Source organism: Hyla sarda, chromosome 8 (genome assembly GCF_029499605.1).
Source record: "Hyla sarda isolate aHylSar1 chromosome 8, aHylSar1.hap1, whole genome shotgun sequence".
In the NCBI taxonomy this organism is placed as follows: Eukaryota; Metazoa; Chordata; class Amphibia; order Anura; family Hylidae; genus Hyla; species Hyla sarda.
In genome coordinates this window covers 209632381-209649151 of record NC_079196.1, presented here as the reverse complement: position 1 = coordinate 209649151, position 16771 = coordinate 209632381, and the positions used below count along the sequence as shown (strand labels likewise).

At 37.3% G+C, this 16771-nt stretch overlaps 1 protein-coding gene across 3 annotated transcripts in view; it reads left to right on the top strand.

Annotated features, from left to right (window-relative positions):
• GRID2IP (Grid2 interacting protein) overlaps positions 1 to 16771 on the top strand; it is a 128241-nt gene that overhangs the window by 16730 nt on the left and 94740 nt on the right. Inside the window, exon 1 of one of the 3 annotated variants that reach the window (XM_056533399.1) lies at positions 2248 to 2613. The exons of the other annotated variants lie outside the window; for them this stretch is intronic. Coding sequence (XP_056389374.1) covers positions 2600 to 2613 — 14 coding nt within the window. The 5' untranslated portion in view covers positions 2248 to 2599. Of the gene's footprint in view, positions 1 to 2247; positions 2614 to 16771 lie in introns of those variants that run through there. 3 annotated transcript variants of the gene reach the window in all.

Here is a 16771-nt window from a genome sequence, read left to right as displayed (position 1 = left end):
ACTAATCAATTAGATGGGAAGAAAGAAAAGTACCGGGGAAAATGCCCCTTGGGACACATTGTATTTTGGGTATGTTGGGAGTTTTATTGGTGATGTAATTTACATAGATACGAATGTCCTACAGCACTGTAAGGGAGCAAGCTATTTTTTATAGATAGATAGATATGAGATAGATAGATATGAGATAGATAGATAGATATGAGAGATAGATAGATGTGAGATAGATAGATATGAGATAGATAGATAGATATGAGAGATAGATAGATGTGAGATAGATAGATATGAGATAGATAGATAGATATGAGATAGATAGATATGTGATAGATATGAGATAGATAGATAGATATGATATAGATAGATATGAGAGATAGATAGATATGAGATAGATAGATAGATATGAAATAGATATGAGATAGATAGATATGAGATAGATAGATAGATGATAGATAGATAGGAGATAGATCATAGATAGTATGAGATAGATAGATATGAAATATATATGAGATAGATAGATATGAGATAGGTAGATATGAGATAGATAGATATGAAATAGATAGATAGATATGAGATAGATATGAGATAGATAGATATGAGATAGATAGGAGATAGATCATAGATAGTATGAGATAGATAGATATGAGATAGATATGAGATAGATATGAGATAGATATGAGATAGATATGAGATAGATAGATAGATATGAGATAGATAAGAGATAGATATGAGATAGATAGATAGATATGAGATAGATAGATATGAAATAGATAGATAGATATGAGATAGATAGATATGAGATAGATAGATAGATATGAGATAGATAGATATGAGATAGATAGATGTCAGTGAATTCTGTGATACAATGAATATAGAAGGGTTTTGTAGCATTCCGTGTCCCAGTCTCCGGTGCCCACGTGTGAACATACTGGTATATATGTTGCGCTGTATATAATAGTATAAGCAATATGGCTCTGTGGGAGTTATGGTAACAGCGCCCACCATCTCCAGCACTTAGTATTGTCTCCAGCTCGTGTAGCACAGGGTCCTGACCTCTCTCCTCCGCTTTCATGAGATTTTCCTTATAAATCCCATATCTGTAGTCAGACATTTAGGCCACAGTAGTGACAACCACCTTCCTGCTGAGGAGATCTGTGCAGGAGACTTGTCCATTACCCATCCCAATCCTGTTGGCAGATCCTACAAAGTGCACTACTCAGCAGGGGGCGACTGTGAGCACAGGGGAGAGATGTGGTTGGATGAAAACTCTCTCATATCTATCTATCTCATATCTATCTCATATCTATCTATCTCATATCTATCTATCTCATATCTATCTATCTCATATCTATCTCATATCTATATATCTATCTCATATCTATATATCTATCTCATATCTATCCATCTCATATCTATCTATCTATCTATCTATCTATCTATCTATCTATCTATCTATCTCATATCTATCTATCTCATATCTATCTATCTCTTATCTATCTCATATCTATCTATCTATCTATCTATCTATCTATCTATCTCATATCTATCTATCTCATATCTATCTATCAATCTATATATCTCATATCTATCTATCTATCTCATATCTATCTATCTAATATCTATCTCATCTATATATCTATCTATCTCATATCTATCTATTTATCTATCTCATATCTATCTATCTATCTATCTATCTATCTCATATCTATCTATCTCATATCTATCTATCTCATATCTATTTTATATCTATCTATCTATATCAAATCTATCTATCTCATATCTATCTATCTATCTATCTCATATCTATCTATCTATCTATCTATCTATCCATCTATCTCATATCTATCTATCTCATATCTATTTTATATCTATCTATATCATATCTATCTATCTCATATCTATCTATCTATCCATCTATCTCATATCTATCTATCTATCTATCTATCTCATATCTATCTGTCTCATATCTATCTATCTCATATCTATCTGTCTCATATCTATCTATCTCATATCTATCTATTTTTTTTTATCTATCTCTCATATCTATCTTATATCTATCTATATCATATCTATCTATCTGTATCATATCTATCTATCTGTCTCATATCTATTAATTTATCTATTATGATAACTGAAGAGAGGATTTTTTTCTTTTACCTTTAGAAAAAGGAATGGGACCATCCAGGACGGGGCCCCCATAGCAGTCCCATGGTATATAGTATGTACGCTCCTGCCCTCTGAGGTGACATACACATGGCAGGGCTGGGGGTCATGGTGGCTCAGTAGACACATCCATGAACTTAGTAGCCGAGCACTTCCCATCTTCTAGGATTAGCGGTGGGAATTGTAGATCCTTTGTGGTGGGATTGGACGCCCCCCTCTAAAGATGTCTGGAAACTGGTTGGAAATGTGAGAAGCCAGAACTAAACCTCTCCCCGCAGAGATGGCGCCCCTCCCTCATCGCTCGCACACAGGCTGCTGGCACACTTCCCTCCTCATAGACGCCGGCAGATGCTTCCCTGAGACGGGATTGTAGGGTGGCAGCCGGTGGGTACCAGGAGACGCCCCGAGTGCCCTACATGAGGATGATTACCCCTGGGTCACCATGAGCTGCTGGGGGTGAGTACTATCAACTAGGACAGACAAAGTGTATGATATATGAGAAGGATATCCTCTATAGGTGTATGGTATATGAGAAGGATATCCTTTATAGGTGTATGATATATGACAAGGATATCCTCTATAGGTGTATGATATATGAGAAGGATATCCTCTATAGGTGTATGATATATGAGAAGGATATCCTCTATAGGTGTATGATATATGAGAAGGATATCCTCTATAGGTGTATGATATATGAGAAGGATATCCTCTATAGGTGTATGATATATGACAAGGATATCCTCTATAGGTGTATGATGTATGACAAGGATATCCTCTATAGGTGTATGATATATGACAAGGATATCCTCTATAGGTGTATGATGTATGACAAGGATATCCTCTATAGGTGTATGATGTATGACAAGGATATCCTCTATAGGTGTATGATATATGACAAGGATATCCTCTATAGGTGTATGATATATGACAAGGATATCCTCTATAGGTGTATGATATATGACAAGGATATCCTCTATAGGTGTATGATATATGAGAAGGATATCCTCTATAGGTGTAAGATATATGAGAAGGATATCCTCTATAGGTGTATGATATATGACAAGGATATCCTCTATAGGTGTATGATATATGACAAGGATATCCTCTATAGGTGTATGATATATGACAAGGATATCCTCTATAGGTGTATGATATATGACAAGGATATCCTCTATAGGTGTATGATATATGACAAGGATATCCTCTATAGGTGTATGATATATGACAAGGATATCCTCTATAGGTGTAAGATATATGAGAAGGATATCCTCTATAGGTGTATGATATATGAGAAGGATATCCTCTATAGGTGTATGATATATGACAAGGATATCCTCTATAGGTGTATGATATATGACAAGGATATCCTCTATAGGTGTATGATGTATGACAAGGATATCCTCTATAGGTGTATGATATATGACAAGGATATCCTCTATAGGTGTATGATGTATGACAAGGATATCCTCTATAGGTGTATGATGTATGACAAGGATATCCTCTATAGGTGTATGATATATGACAAGGATATCCTCTATAGGTGTATGATATATGACAAGGATATCCTCTATAGGTGTATGATATATGACAAGGATATCCTCTATAGGTGTATGATATATGAGAAGGATATCCTCTATAGGTGTAAGATATATGAGAAGGATATCCTCTATAGGTGTAAGATATATGAGAAGGATATCCTCTATAGGTGTATGATATATGACAAGGATATCCTCTATAGGTGTATGATATATGACAAGGATATCCTCTATAGGTGTATGATATATGACAAGGATATCCTCTATAGGTGTATGATATATGACAAGGATATCCTCTATAGGTGTATGATATATGAGAAGGATATCCTCTATAGGTGTATGATGTATGACAAGGATATCCTCTATAGGTGTATGATGTATGACAAGGATATCCTCTATAGGTGTATGATATATGACAAGGATATCCTCTATAGGTGTATGATATATGAGAAGGATATCCTCTATAGGTGTATGATATATGACAAGGATATCCTCTATAGGTGTATGATATATGACCAGGATATCCTCTATAGGTGTATGATATATGACAAGGATATCCTCTATAGGTGTATGATGTATGACAAGGATATCCTCTATAGGTGTATGATATATGACAAGGATATCCTCTATAGGTGTATGATGTATGACAAGGATATCCTCTATAGGTGTATGATGTATGAGAAGGATATCCTCTATAGGTGTATGATATATGACAAGGATATCCTCTATAGGTGTATGATATATGACAAGGATATCCTCTATAGGTGTATGATATATGACAAGGATATCCTCTATAGGTGTATGATATATGACAAGGATATCCTCTATAGGTGTATGATATATGACAAGGATATCCTCTATAGGTGTATGATATATGACAAGGATATCCTCTATAGGTGTATGATATATGACAAGGATATCCTCTATAGGTGTATGATATATGACAAGGATATCCTCTATAGGTGTATGATATATGACAAGGATATCCTCTATAGGTGTATGATATATGACAAGGATATCCTCTATAGGTGTATGATATATGACAAGGATATCCTCTATAGGTGTATGATATATGACAAGGATATCCTCTATAGGTATATGATAAGGATATCCTCTATAGGTGTATGATGTATGACAAGGATATCCTCTATAGGTGTATGATGTATGACAAGGATATCCTCTATAGGTGTATGATGTATGACAAGGATAGCCTCTATAGGTGTATTATATATGACAAGGATATCCTCTATAGGTGTATGATATATGACAAGGATATCCTCTATAGGTGTATGATGTATGACAAGGATAGCCTCTATAGGTGTATTATATATGACAAGGATATCCTTTATAGGTGTATGATATATGACAAGGATATCCTCTATAGGTGTATGATGTATGACAAGGATATCCTCTATAGGTGTATGATGTATGACAAGGATATCCTCTATAGGTGTATGATATACGACAAGGATATCCTCTATAGATGTATGATATATGACAAGGATATCCTCTATAGGTGTATGATATATGACAAGGATATCCTCTATAGGTGTATGATGTATGACAAGGATATCCTCTATAGGTGTATGATGTATGACAAGGATATCCTCTATAGGTGTATGATATATGACAAGGATATCCTCTATAGGTGTATGATATATGACAAGGATATCCTCTATAGGTGTATGATATATGACAAGGATATCCTCTATAGGTGTATGATATATGACAAGGATATCCTCTATAGGTGTATGATATATGACAAGGATATCCTCTATAGGTGTATGATATATGACAAGGATATCCTCTATAGGTGTATTGTGGAGTGTGAGCTCTGAGGACAAGGCTGTATAGGGGCAGTGTATATTGTTCTGCAGGTGGATGGGGCTGTTTATTGTTCTGTGTATTTATTCTATCTCATATCTATCTATCTATCTCATATCTATCTCATATCTATCTATCTATCTCATATCTATCTATCTATCTCATATCTATCTCATATCTATCTATCTATCTATCTCATATCTATCTATCTTTCTCATATCTATCTATCTATCTATCTATCTCATATCTATCTATCTCATATCTATCTATCTCATATTTATCTATATCATATCTATCAATCTATTTCATATCTATCTATCTCATATCCATCTCTCATATCTATCTATCTAGGGTATAAAGTCAGGTTCTGGGCTTTATAGGGCTTTTGACCCTGAATCCGTACATACCTCTTATTAGCTAATTGACCCCTCCAGCGCAGAGAAATCAAAGTTCAATAAAATATGCAAATTAGGGTTTAGAGCCAACTGGGCGTTCCCCTCGGCCTTAGGAGTCCGGGATAAGTTCAGTCCCTTTACCAGTTAGTCCCTCCCCTCAGGAGAAGACCAGCACACAAAGGGGAGTGACTGAATGGCACCTGTTTGTATTTGAGGATGGAATAAACACTTTACGATTTTTTTTTAACTACTTTTGTGTGCTGTGGTCTTTTCCATATGTATCTATCTATCTCATATCTATCTATCTCATATCTATCTATCTCATATCTATCTATCTCATATCTATCTATCTATCTTATATCTATCTATCTCATATATCTCATATCTATCTATCTCATATATCTCATATCTTTCTATCTATCTCATATCTATCTATCTCATATCTATCTATCTCATATCTATCTATCTATCTCATATCTATCTATATCTATCTCATATCTATCTATCTCATATCTATCTATCTCATATCTATCTATCTCATATCTATCTCATATCTATCTATCTCATATCTATCTATCTATCTCATATCTATCTATATCTATCTCATATCTATCTATCTCATATCTATCTATCTCATATCTATCTATCTCATATCTATCTCATATCTATCTATCTCATATCTATCTATCTATCTATCTCTCTCATATCTATCTCTCTCATATCTATCTCTCTCATATCTATCTATCTCATATCTATCTATCTATCTCATTTCTATCTAATATCTTTCTATTTATCTAATATCTATCTAATATCTATCTCATCTATCTATCTAATATCTATCTATCTATCTAATAGCTATCTTATATATATCTAATATCTATCAAATATCGAGCTATCTATCTAATATCTATCTATCTATCAATCATAATCATAATCATCTCCTATCTATCTATTTAGGGTATAAAGTCAGGTTCTGGGCTTTATTGGGCTTTTGACCCTGAATCCGTACATACCTCTTATTAGCTAATTGACCCCTCCAGCGCAGAGAAATCAAAGTTTAATAAAATATGCAAATTAGGGTTTAGAGCCAACTGGGCGTTCCCCTCGGCCTTTGGAGCCCAGGATAAGTTCAGTCCCTTTACCAGTTAATCCCTCCCCTTAGGCAAGAGGGTAGAGGAGAAGACCAGTACACAAAGAGGAGTGACTGAATGGTAAAAGGGTCGGACTGTGCTGGAGTCAGTCCAAGGGGAACGCCCACTGGACTCCAAAGCCTAATTTGCATATTTGTTTTAACCTCTGATATCTTAGCACTGGAAGGGTCAATTAACTAATGAGAGGTATGTACAGATTCAGGGTGAAAAGCCCTATACTGCCATATACCCTGTTATAACACCTGATGAGGGCGCTACAACATATCATATCAGGTGAATAATGGAGGCTGATGCAAAACTACCACTCCCAGCATGCCCGGACAGAAGTTGGATTTTACAGGCATTCTGGGAGTTGTAGTTTTGCAACAGCTGGAGGCACCCTGGTTGGAGACCACTGCGCCAAAAATTCCATTTAGCTGTGCTACATCTCCCATTGCGCCAAACTGAGGTCACTGTATTTCTGTATGATCAGAACTGAGTAAGTAGCAGTCGATTCCATTAGGAGTATAAATTTGGCCTAAATGGATTCTGGGCCCTGTCACCTAAGCGGCGCTACTAATAATGAACCCAGTGTGAACTAATGGCTGTAAGGAGCGGCGTGCGGTGTGATGGGCAGGGATGGAAATGTTCTAAGAACCCTGTGGATTTCTTCTTCTCCTGCATTGTACATGTGAAGTGTTCAGTGAATACAAATACAGAGGCCGTATAGTGTAATTCTACCGCCAGCCCCTGCAGTGTGCCGAATCGCTGCTGCCTAATACACCTCCTAGATATGGAGCGAGGCGCTGGGCATGTAATACGCAAAGACAATGTGTCGGTATAACAAGAAGTCCAATATACAGTGATGTCACAGTACAGGGATAATATATAGTGATGTTACAGTACAGGGATAATACACACAGTGATTTCACAGAACAGGGATAATACACACAGTGATGTCACAGTACAGAGATAATATAGACAGTGATGTCACAGTGCAGGGATAATACACACAGTGATGTCACAGTACAGGGATAATACACACAGTGATGTCACAGTACAGGGATAATACACACAGTGATGTCACAGTACAGGGATAATACACACAGTGATGTCACAGTACAGGGATAATATACACAGTGATGTCACAGTACAGGAATTATATACACAGTGATGTCACAGTACAGGGATAATACACACAGTGATGTCACAGTACAGGGATAATATACACAGTGATGTCACAGTACAGGGATAATACACACAGTCATGTCACAGTACAGGGATAATACACACAGTGATGTCACAGTACAGGAATTATATACACAGTGATGTCACAGTACAGGGATAATACACACAGTGATGTCACAGTACAGGGATAATATACACAGTGATGTCACAGTACAGGGATAATACACACAGTGATGTCACAGTACAGGGATAATATACACAGTGATGTCACAGTACAGGAATTATATACACAGTGATGTCACAGTACAGGGATAATACACACAGTGATGTCACAGTACAGGGATAATATACACAGTGATGTCACAGTACAGGGATAATCCACAGTGATGTCACAGTACAGGGATAATACACAGTGATGTCACAGTACAGGGATAATATACACAGTGATGTCACAGTACAGGGATAATACACACAGTGATGTCACAGTACAGGGATAATACACACAGTGATGTCACAGTACAGGGATAATATACACAGTGATGTCACAGTACAGGGATAATATATAGTGATGTCACAGTACAGGGATAATACACACAGTGATGTCACAGTACAGAGATAATACACACAGTGATGTCACAGTACAGGGATAATATACACAGTGATGTCACAGTACAGGAATTATATACACAGTGATGTCACAGTACAGGGATAATACACACAGTTATGTCACAGTACAGGGATAATACACACAGTGATGTCACAGTACAGGGATAATATACACAGTGATGTCACAGTACAGGGATAATACACAGTGATGTCACAGTACAGGGATAATATACACAGTGATGTCACAGTACAGGGATAATACACACAGTGATGTCACAGTACAGGGATAATACACACAGTGATGTCACAGTACAGGGATAATATACACAGTGATGTCACAGTACAGGGATAATATATAGTGATGTCACAGTACAGGGATAATACACACAGTGATGTCACAGTACAGAGATAATACACACAGTGATGTCACAGTACAGGGATAATATACAGTGATGTCACAGTACAGGGATAATATATAGTGATGTCACAGTACAGGGATAATACACACAGTGATGTCACAGTACAGGGATAATATACATAGTGATTTCACAGAACAATGATAATACACAGTGATGTCACAGTACAGGGATAATATACAATGATGTCACAGTACAGGGATAATACACACAGTGATGTCACAGTACAGGGATAATACACACAGTGATGTCACAGTACAGGGATAATACACACAGTGATGTCACAGTACAGGGATAATATACACAGTGATGTCACAGTACAGGGATAATACACACAGTGATTTCACAGAACAGGGATAATATACAGTGATGTCACAGTACAGGGATAATACACAGTGATGTCACAGTACAGGGATAATACACAGTGATGTCACAGTACAGGGATAATACACAGTGATGTCACAGTACAGGGATAATATACACAGTGATGTCACAGTACAGGGATAATATACACAGTGATGTCACAGTACAGGGATAATACACACAGTGATGTCACAGTACAGGGATAATACACACAGTGATGTCACAGTACAGGAATTATATACACAGTGATGTCACAGTACAGGGATAATACACACAGTGATGTCACAGTACAGGAATAATACACAGTGATGTCACAGTACAGGGATAATACACAGTGATGTCACAGTACAGGGATAATACACACAGTGATGTCACAGTACAGGGATAATACACAGTGATGTCACAGTACAGGGATAATATACATAGTGATGTCACAGTACAGAGAGGATACACACATCTATCTATCTCATATCTATCCATCTCATATCTATCTATCTATCTATCTATCTCATATCTATCCATCTCATATCTATCTATCCATCTATCTCATATCTATCTCTCTCATATCTATCCATCTATCTATCTATCTATCTATGTATCTATCTCATATCTATCTATCTATCTATCTATCTCTATCTCATATCTATCTATCTCTATCTATCTCATATCTATCTCATATCAATCTATCTCATATCTATGTCATACCCTATCTATCTCTCATATCTATCTCTCATATCTATCTATCTATCTATCTAACCAAAGAATAAGTTGGCCAGCACTATTGATTCCAAACTATTGTAAAGACCTGGCTTACAGGTGCAGGCTGCTGGGCTAAATATACAGCAACAGGAGAATACAGCAGCACACTGCTAGCACAAAGATATAGATGAAACATGAGTATATAGATAAAACATGAGTATATAGATAGAACATGAAAAGCTATACAGCTGTAGTGCAATAAATGAAAATATGAAACTATGAAATTATGAGGTACTTAGCTTGCAAATTTGGCGCCAAATAGCGTGGACCGTCCCACCACGGTAAGGTGACCTCATTCTGGGACGGACCCTACACTATGAATAAGCCTTTGTGAGAACAGTACAGCAGGCATTGCAAGGTCATTATAAGGTGCCTTGGATGTTTCAGACCTTGCATGCCTGCTGTGTAGGGTCCGTCCCAGAATGAGGTCACCTTACCGTGGTGGGACGGTCCACGCTATTTGGCACCAAATTTGCAAGCTAAGTACCTCATAATTTCATAGTTTCATATTTTCATTTATTGCATTACAGCTGTATAGCTTTTCATGTTCTATCTATATACTCATGTTTCATCTATATCTTTGTGCTAGCAGTGTGCGGCTGTATTCTCCTGTTCCTATCTATCTATCTATCTATCTATCTCTCTCATATCTATCTATCTCTCATATCTATCTATCTATCTATCTATCTATCTATCTCCTATCTATCTCTCATATCTATCTATCTCTCTTATCTATCTCATATCTATCTCTCTTATCTATCTCATATCTATCTATCTATCTATCTCTCATATCTATCTATCTATCTATCTATCTATCTCTCTTATCTATCTCATATCTATCTATCTCTCTTATCTATCTCATATCTATCTATCTATCTATCTATCTATCTATCTCTCATATCTATCTATCTATCTATCTATCTCCTATCTATCTATCTCTCATATCTATCTATCTATCTCTCTTATCTATCTCATATCTATCTATCTCTCTTATCTATCTCATATCTATCTATCTATCTCTCTTATCTATCTCATATCTATCTATCTATCTCTCTTATCTATCTCATATCTATCTATCTATCTCTCTTATCTATCTCATATCTATCTATCTATCTCTCTTATCTATCTCATATCTATCTATCTCTCTTATCTATCTCATATCTATCTATCTATCTCTCTTATCTATCTCATATCTATCTATCTCTCTTATCTATCTCATATCTATCTATCTATCTCTCTTATCTATCTCATATCTATCTATCTATCTCTCTTATCTATCTCATATCTATCTATCTATCTCTCTTATCTATCTCATATCTATCTATCTATCTCTCTTATCTATCTCATATCTATCTATCTATCTCTCTTATCTATCTCATATCTATCTATCTCTCTTATCTATCTCATATCTATCTATCTCTCTTATCTATCTCATATCTATCTATCTCTCTTATCTATCTCATATCTATCTATCTATCTCTCTTATCTATCTCATATCTATCTATCTATCTCTCTTATCTATCTCATATCTATCTATCTATCTCTCTTATCTATCTCATATCTATCTATCTCTCTTATCTATCTCATATCTATCTATCTCTCTTATCTATCTTATATCTATCTATCTCTCTTATCTATCTCATATCTATCTCATATCTATCTATCTCTCTTATCTATCTCATATCTATCTATCTCTCTTATCTATCTCATATCTATCTATCTATCTCTCTTATCTATCTCTCTTATCTATCTATCGCTATCTATATCTAATGTATACAGGCAGGTTTAGCTATGTTGACCCCATTTCATCGTCCTATACGATTAGAGCAGAAATTGTGCAAAAAAATGTAGAGTTGAAAGTTTAGATGCAACATAATAAAGACAAAATGATACATTTGAGTAATCATGTCTGCGGCTAAATCACTCTGCACATATTTATGTATTTATTTTCTGTATCCTGTAATATATTCCATCCTATGAACCTGTAATAATAAGCAGAGGTCCATATCTTTTCAGCAGTCAGGCCTCTATATTTCTGATACAAAGTTCCAAATCCCCTGCATAGATATAGAATGCTTCTATGTATAGACATTGGGGGAGATTTATCAAAACCAGTCCAGAGGAGAAGTTGCTGAGTTGCCCATAGCAACCAATCAGATCGCTTCTTTCACTTTTAACAAGTCCTCTGCAAAATGAAACAAGCGATCTGATTGGTTGCTATGGGCAACTTTTCCTCTGCACAGATTTTGATCAATCTCCCCCATTATACGCTAAGAAGAGAAGGGCCCATTTATTGTGCCCGGTCCAGTCTTCAGCCTCATAACCCTGTGACCCTGGGCAGAGCTGGCAGCAGGTAGTTGGCAGAGGTCACGGTCATGGTGAGGACCGGCTGTGTTCACTCCGCACCAGTTCATTTTACTTAAAGGGGTATTCCAGGCAAAACCTTATATATATATATATATATATATATATATATATATATATATATATATATATCAACTGGATCCGGAAAGTTAAACAGATTTGTAAATTACTTCTATTAAAAAATCTTAATCCTTCCAATAGTTATTAGCTTCTGAAGTTTTCTCTCTAACTGCTCAATGATGATGTCACGTCCCGGGAGCTGTGCATGATGGGAGAATATCCCCATAGGAACTGCACAGCTCCCGGGACGTGAGTCATCAGAAAGCAGTTAGACAGAAAACAACAACTCAACTTCAGAAGCTAATAACTATTGGAGGGATTAAGATTTTTTAATAGAAGTAATTTACAAATCTGTTTAACTTTCTGGAGCCAGTTAAAAAAGTTTTGGCCTGGAATACCCCTTTAAGGTCTATTAATTGTGACTAGGGTTGCCACCTTTCTTGTAAAAAAAAATACTGGCCATGCTAATTTGCATAATTAATTATATATGTGTGACATCACAGGATGCAAATATGTGGCATGAATTTTGTCTTATTTCTCCTTATACGGGCTGTGTGAGGGCTCATTTTTTGGCGCCCCGATCTGTAGTTTTAAACGGCACCATTTATGTTTTGATGTCACTTTTTTATCGCTTTTATTTTTAAATTAAATTTGGGAGTTGAAATTAGTTACTAACTACAACTCCCAGCATGCCCTGATACAGCCTGTGGCTCAGTAGTTGCCCCAAATGAAAACTACAACTACCAGCATGTTGGGCTATATAGTAGTATATGGTATAGGTCAGTGTTTCCCAACCAGGGGTGCCTCCAGCTGTTGCAAAACTACAACTGCCAGCATGTTGGGCTATATAGTAGTAGTATATTGTATAGGTCAGTGTTTCCCAACCAGGGGCGCCTCCAGCTGTTGCAAAACTACAACTCCCAGCATGCCCGGACAGCCACTGGCTGTCCGGGCATGCTGAGAGTTGTAGTTTTGCAACAGCTGGAGGCTCTCTGGTTGGGAAACACAGGTATAGTATATGGTACAACATTCCGGGAGTTGGAGGATTGGTTGGATAAATACCGGCAGGGTGGCCTAAATACCGACTGTGTTGGTAAAATACCGGCCAGGTGACAACCCTAATTGTGATAGATGAGATAAGGAGGCAGATACAGAGCAATAGATCTGTGAGGTTAAAGGGGTATTCCAGGCCAAAACTTTTTTTTTTATATATATCAACTGGCTCCGGAAAGTTAAACAGATTTGTAAATTAATTCTATTAAAAAATCTTAATCCTTCCAATAGTTATTAGCTTCTGAAGTTGAGTTGTTGTTTTCTGTCTAACTGCTTTCTGATGACTCACGTCCCGGGAGCTGTCCAGCTCCTATGGGGATATTCTCCCATCATGCACAGCTCCCGGGACGTGACATCATCATTGAGCAGTTAGACAGAAAACCTCAGAAGCTAATAACTATTGGAAGGATTAAGATTTTTTAATAGAAGTCATTTACAAATCTGTTTAACTTTCCGGAGCCACTTGATATATATAAAAAAAGTTTTTGCCTGGAATACCCCTTTAAACAATTCTTTGTAGTCCACATATCAATCTTGTCTTTATGTTTTTATCTCCTTCCTTCATGTGGACACCAGGGGGCAGCACACTACACTGCGGAGTCATTTGCTGTTTTTTTCCATCCCGTTTTAATGTAATTTATCCTTTTTATTGCCGACTTTTCTGAGGCTGAGAGATGACATTACATGAGAATTACTAAGAGAGATGTATCACCGTGTGCCGCACACGGCACTGATAATATAGAATATTCTGTGGATTCATTTATGTAGGAATATTTTCTGGGGTGCTATCTACAGTCATGGGCGTAAATGAAAATTTTCAAGAAGATGAAGTATTTCTCACAGAAAAGGATTGCAGTAACACATGTTTTGCTATACACATGTTTATTCACTTTGTTTGTATTGGAACTAAACCAAAAAAAGGAGGAAAAAAAGCAAATTGGACATAATGTCACAACAAATCCCAAAAATGGGCTGGACAAAATTATTGGCATGCTTTTAAAATTGTGGATGAATAAGATTGTTTCCAGCATGTGATGCTCCTTTAAACTCACCTGGGGGCAAGTAACAGGTGCGGGCAATATAAAAATCACACCTGAAAGCAGATAAAAAGGAGAGAAGTTCACTTAGTCTTTGCATTGTGTGTCTGTGGAGGAGAAGAGACCTGTCTGAGGACTTGAGAACCAAAATTGTGGAAAAATATCAACAATCTCAAGGTTACAAGTCCATCTCCAGAGATCTAGATTTGCCTTTGTCCACAGTGCGCAACATTATCAAGAAGTTTGCAACCCATGGCACTGTAGCTGATCTCCCTGGGCGTGGACGGAAGAGAAAAATTGATGAAAGGTGTCAATGCAGGATAGTCCGGATGGTGGATAAGCAGCCCCAAACAAGTTCCAAAGATATTCAAGCTGTCCTGCAGGCTCAGGGAGCATCAGTGTCAGCGCGAACTATCCGTAGACATTTAAATGAAATGAAACGCTATGGCAGGAGACCCAGGAGGACCCCACTATGGAGGAGACCCAGGAGGGCCCCACTATGGAGGAGACCCAGGAGGGCCCCACTATGGAGGAGACCCAGGAGGGCCCCACTGCTGACACAGACATAAAAAAGCAAGACGACATTTTGCAAAAATGAACTTTCCTTCTGGGAAAATGTCTTGTGGACAGATGAGAACAAAATAGAGCTTTTTGGTAAAGCACATCATTCTACTGTTTACTGAAAACGGAATGAGGCCTACAAAGAAAAGAACACAGAACCTACAGTGACATATAGTGGAGGTCAATTATGTTTTGGGGTTGTTTTTCTGCCTCTGGCACTGGGGGTCTTGAATGTGTACAAGACATCATGAAATCTGAGGATTACCAACGGATTTTGAGTCGCACTGTACAGCCCAGTGTCAGAAAGCTGGGTTTGCGTCCGAGATCTTGGGTCTTACAGCAGGACAATGACCCCAAACATACGTCTAAAAGCCCCCAGAAATGGATGACAACAAAGCGCTGGAGAGTTCTGAAGTGGCAGCAATGAGTCCAGATCTAAATCCCATTGATCACCTGTGGAGAGATCTTAAAATTGCTGTTGGGAAAAGGCGCCTTCCAATAAGAGACCTGGAGCAGTTTGCAAAGGAAGAGTGGTCCAACATTCCGGCTGAGAGGTGTAAGAAGCTTATTGATGGTTATAGGAAGCGACTAATTTCACTTATTTTTTCCAAAGGGTGTGTAACCAAATATTAAGTTAAGAGTGCCAGTAATTTTGTCCAGCCCATTTTGGGAGTTTGGTGACATTATGTCCAATTTTCTTTTCTTCCTCCCTTTTTTGGTTTAGTTCCAATACACAAAGGGTATAAACATGTGTATAGCAAAACATGTGTTACTGCAATCCTTTTCTGTGGGAAATACTTCTGTGGTAGCCCTTGAGGGGTGTATGGTAGGGATGGTATGATGTTGATATATGGGGGGTTAATATTAACCCAGTCACTTGTGACACCAGGGTGAGGGCTGGTATGCTGAACCTATGTTCCGGCCTATCGCCGCCCTTCCCAGAAGCGATAGGTGCAATGAAATGACTGAAGGTACACAAGTAGATTTAACTTGAACTTGAATAACTTTACTGCAGTGCTTCCAATATCCAATACGTAGTAACAGTCTCATATAACAGTTCTTAGGTTGCTTAGCGACTGGCAGAAGTTGCAGACCTTGCAATAAACTTATAGTCTCTGAATTTAGGGAGTGATGTGCAGATCCGTCCGGATTTAGGCGAAATATTGGGTCCGGTGATACTGCAGAGTGCTTAGGGGATGACACACTCTAAAATTTAGATCATTCAGGCGTTGCCGCAAGGCTCAGGCCTAACTCACTGCGATTACTGCAATATAGGTCTTCTCTCATCAAGAGCCAGGAGAAAGGGCGCGAGAAGATGGCCGC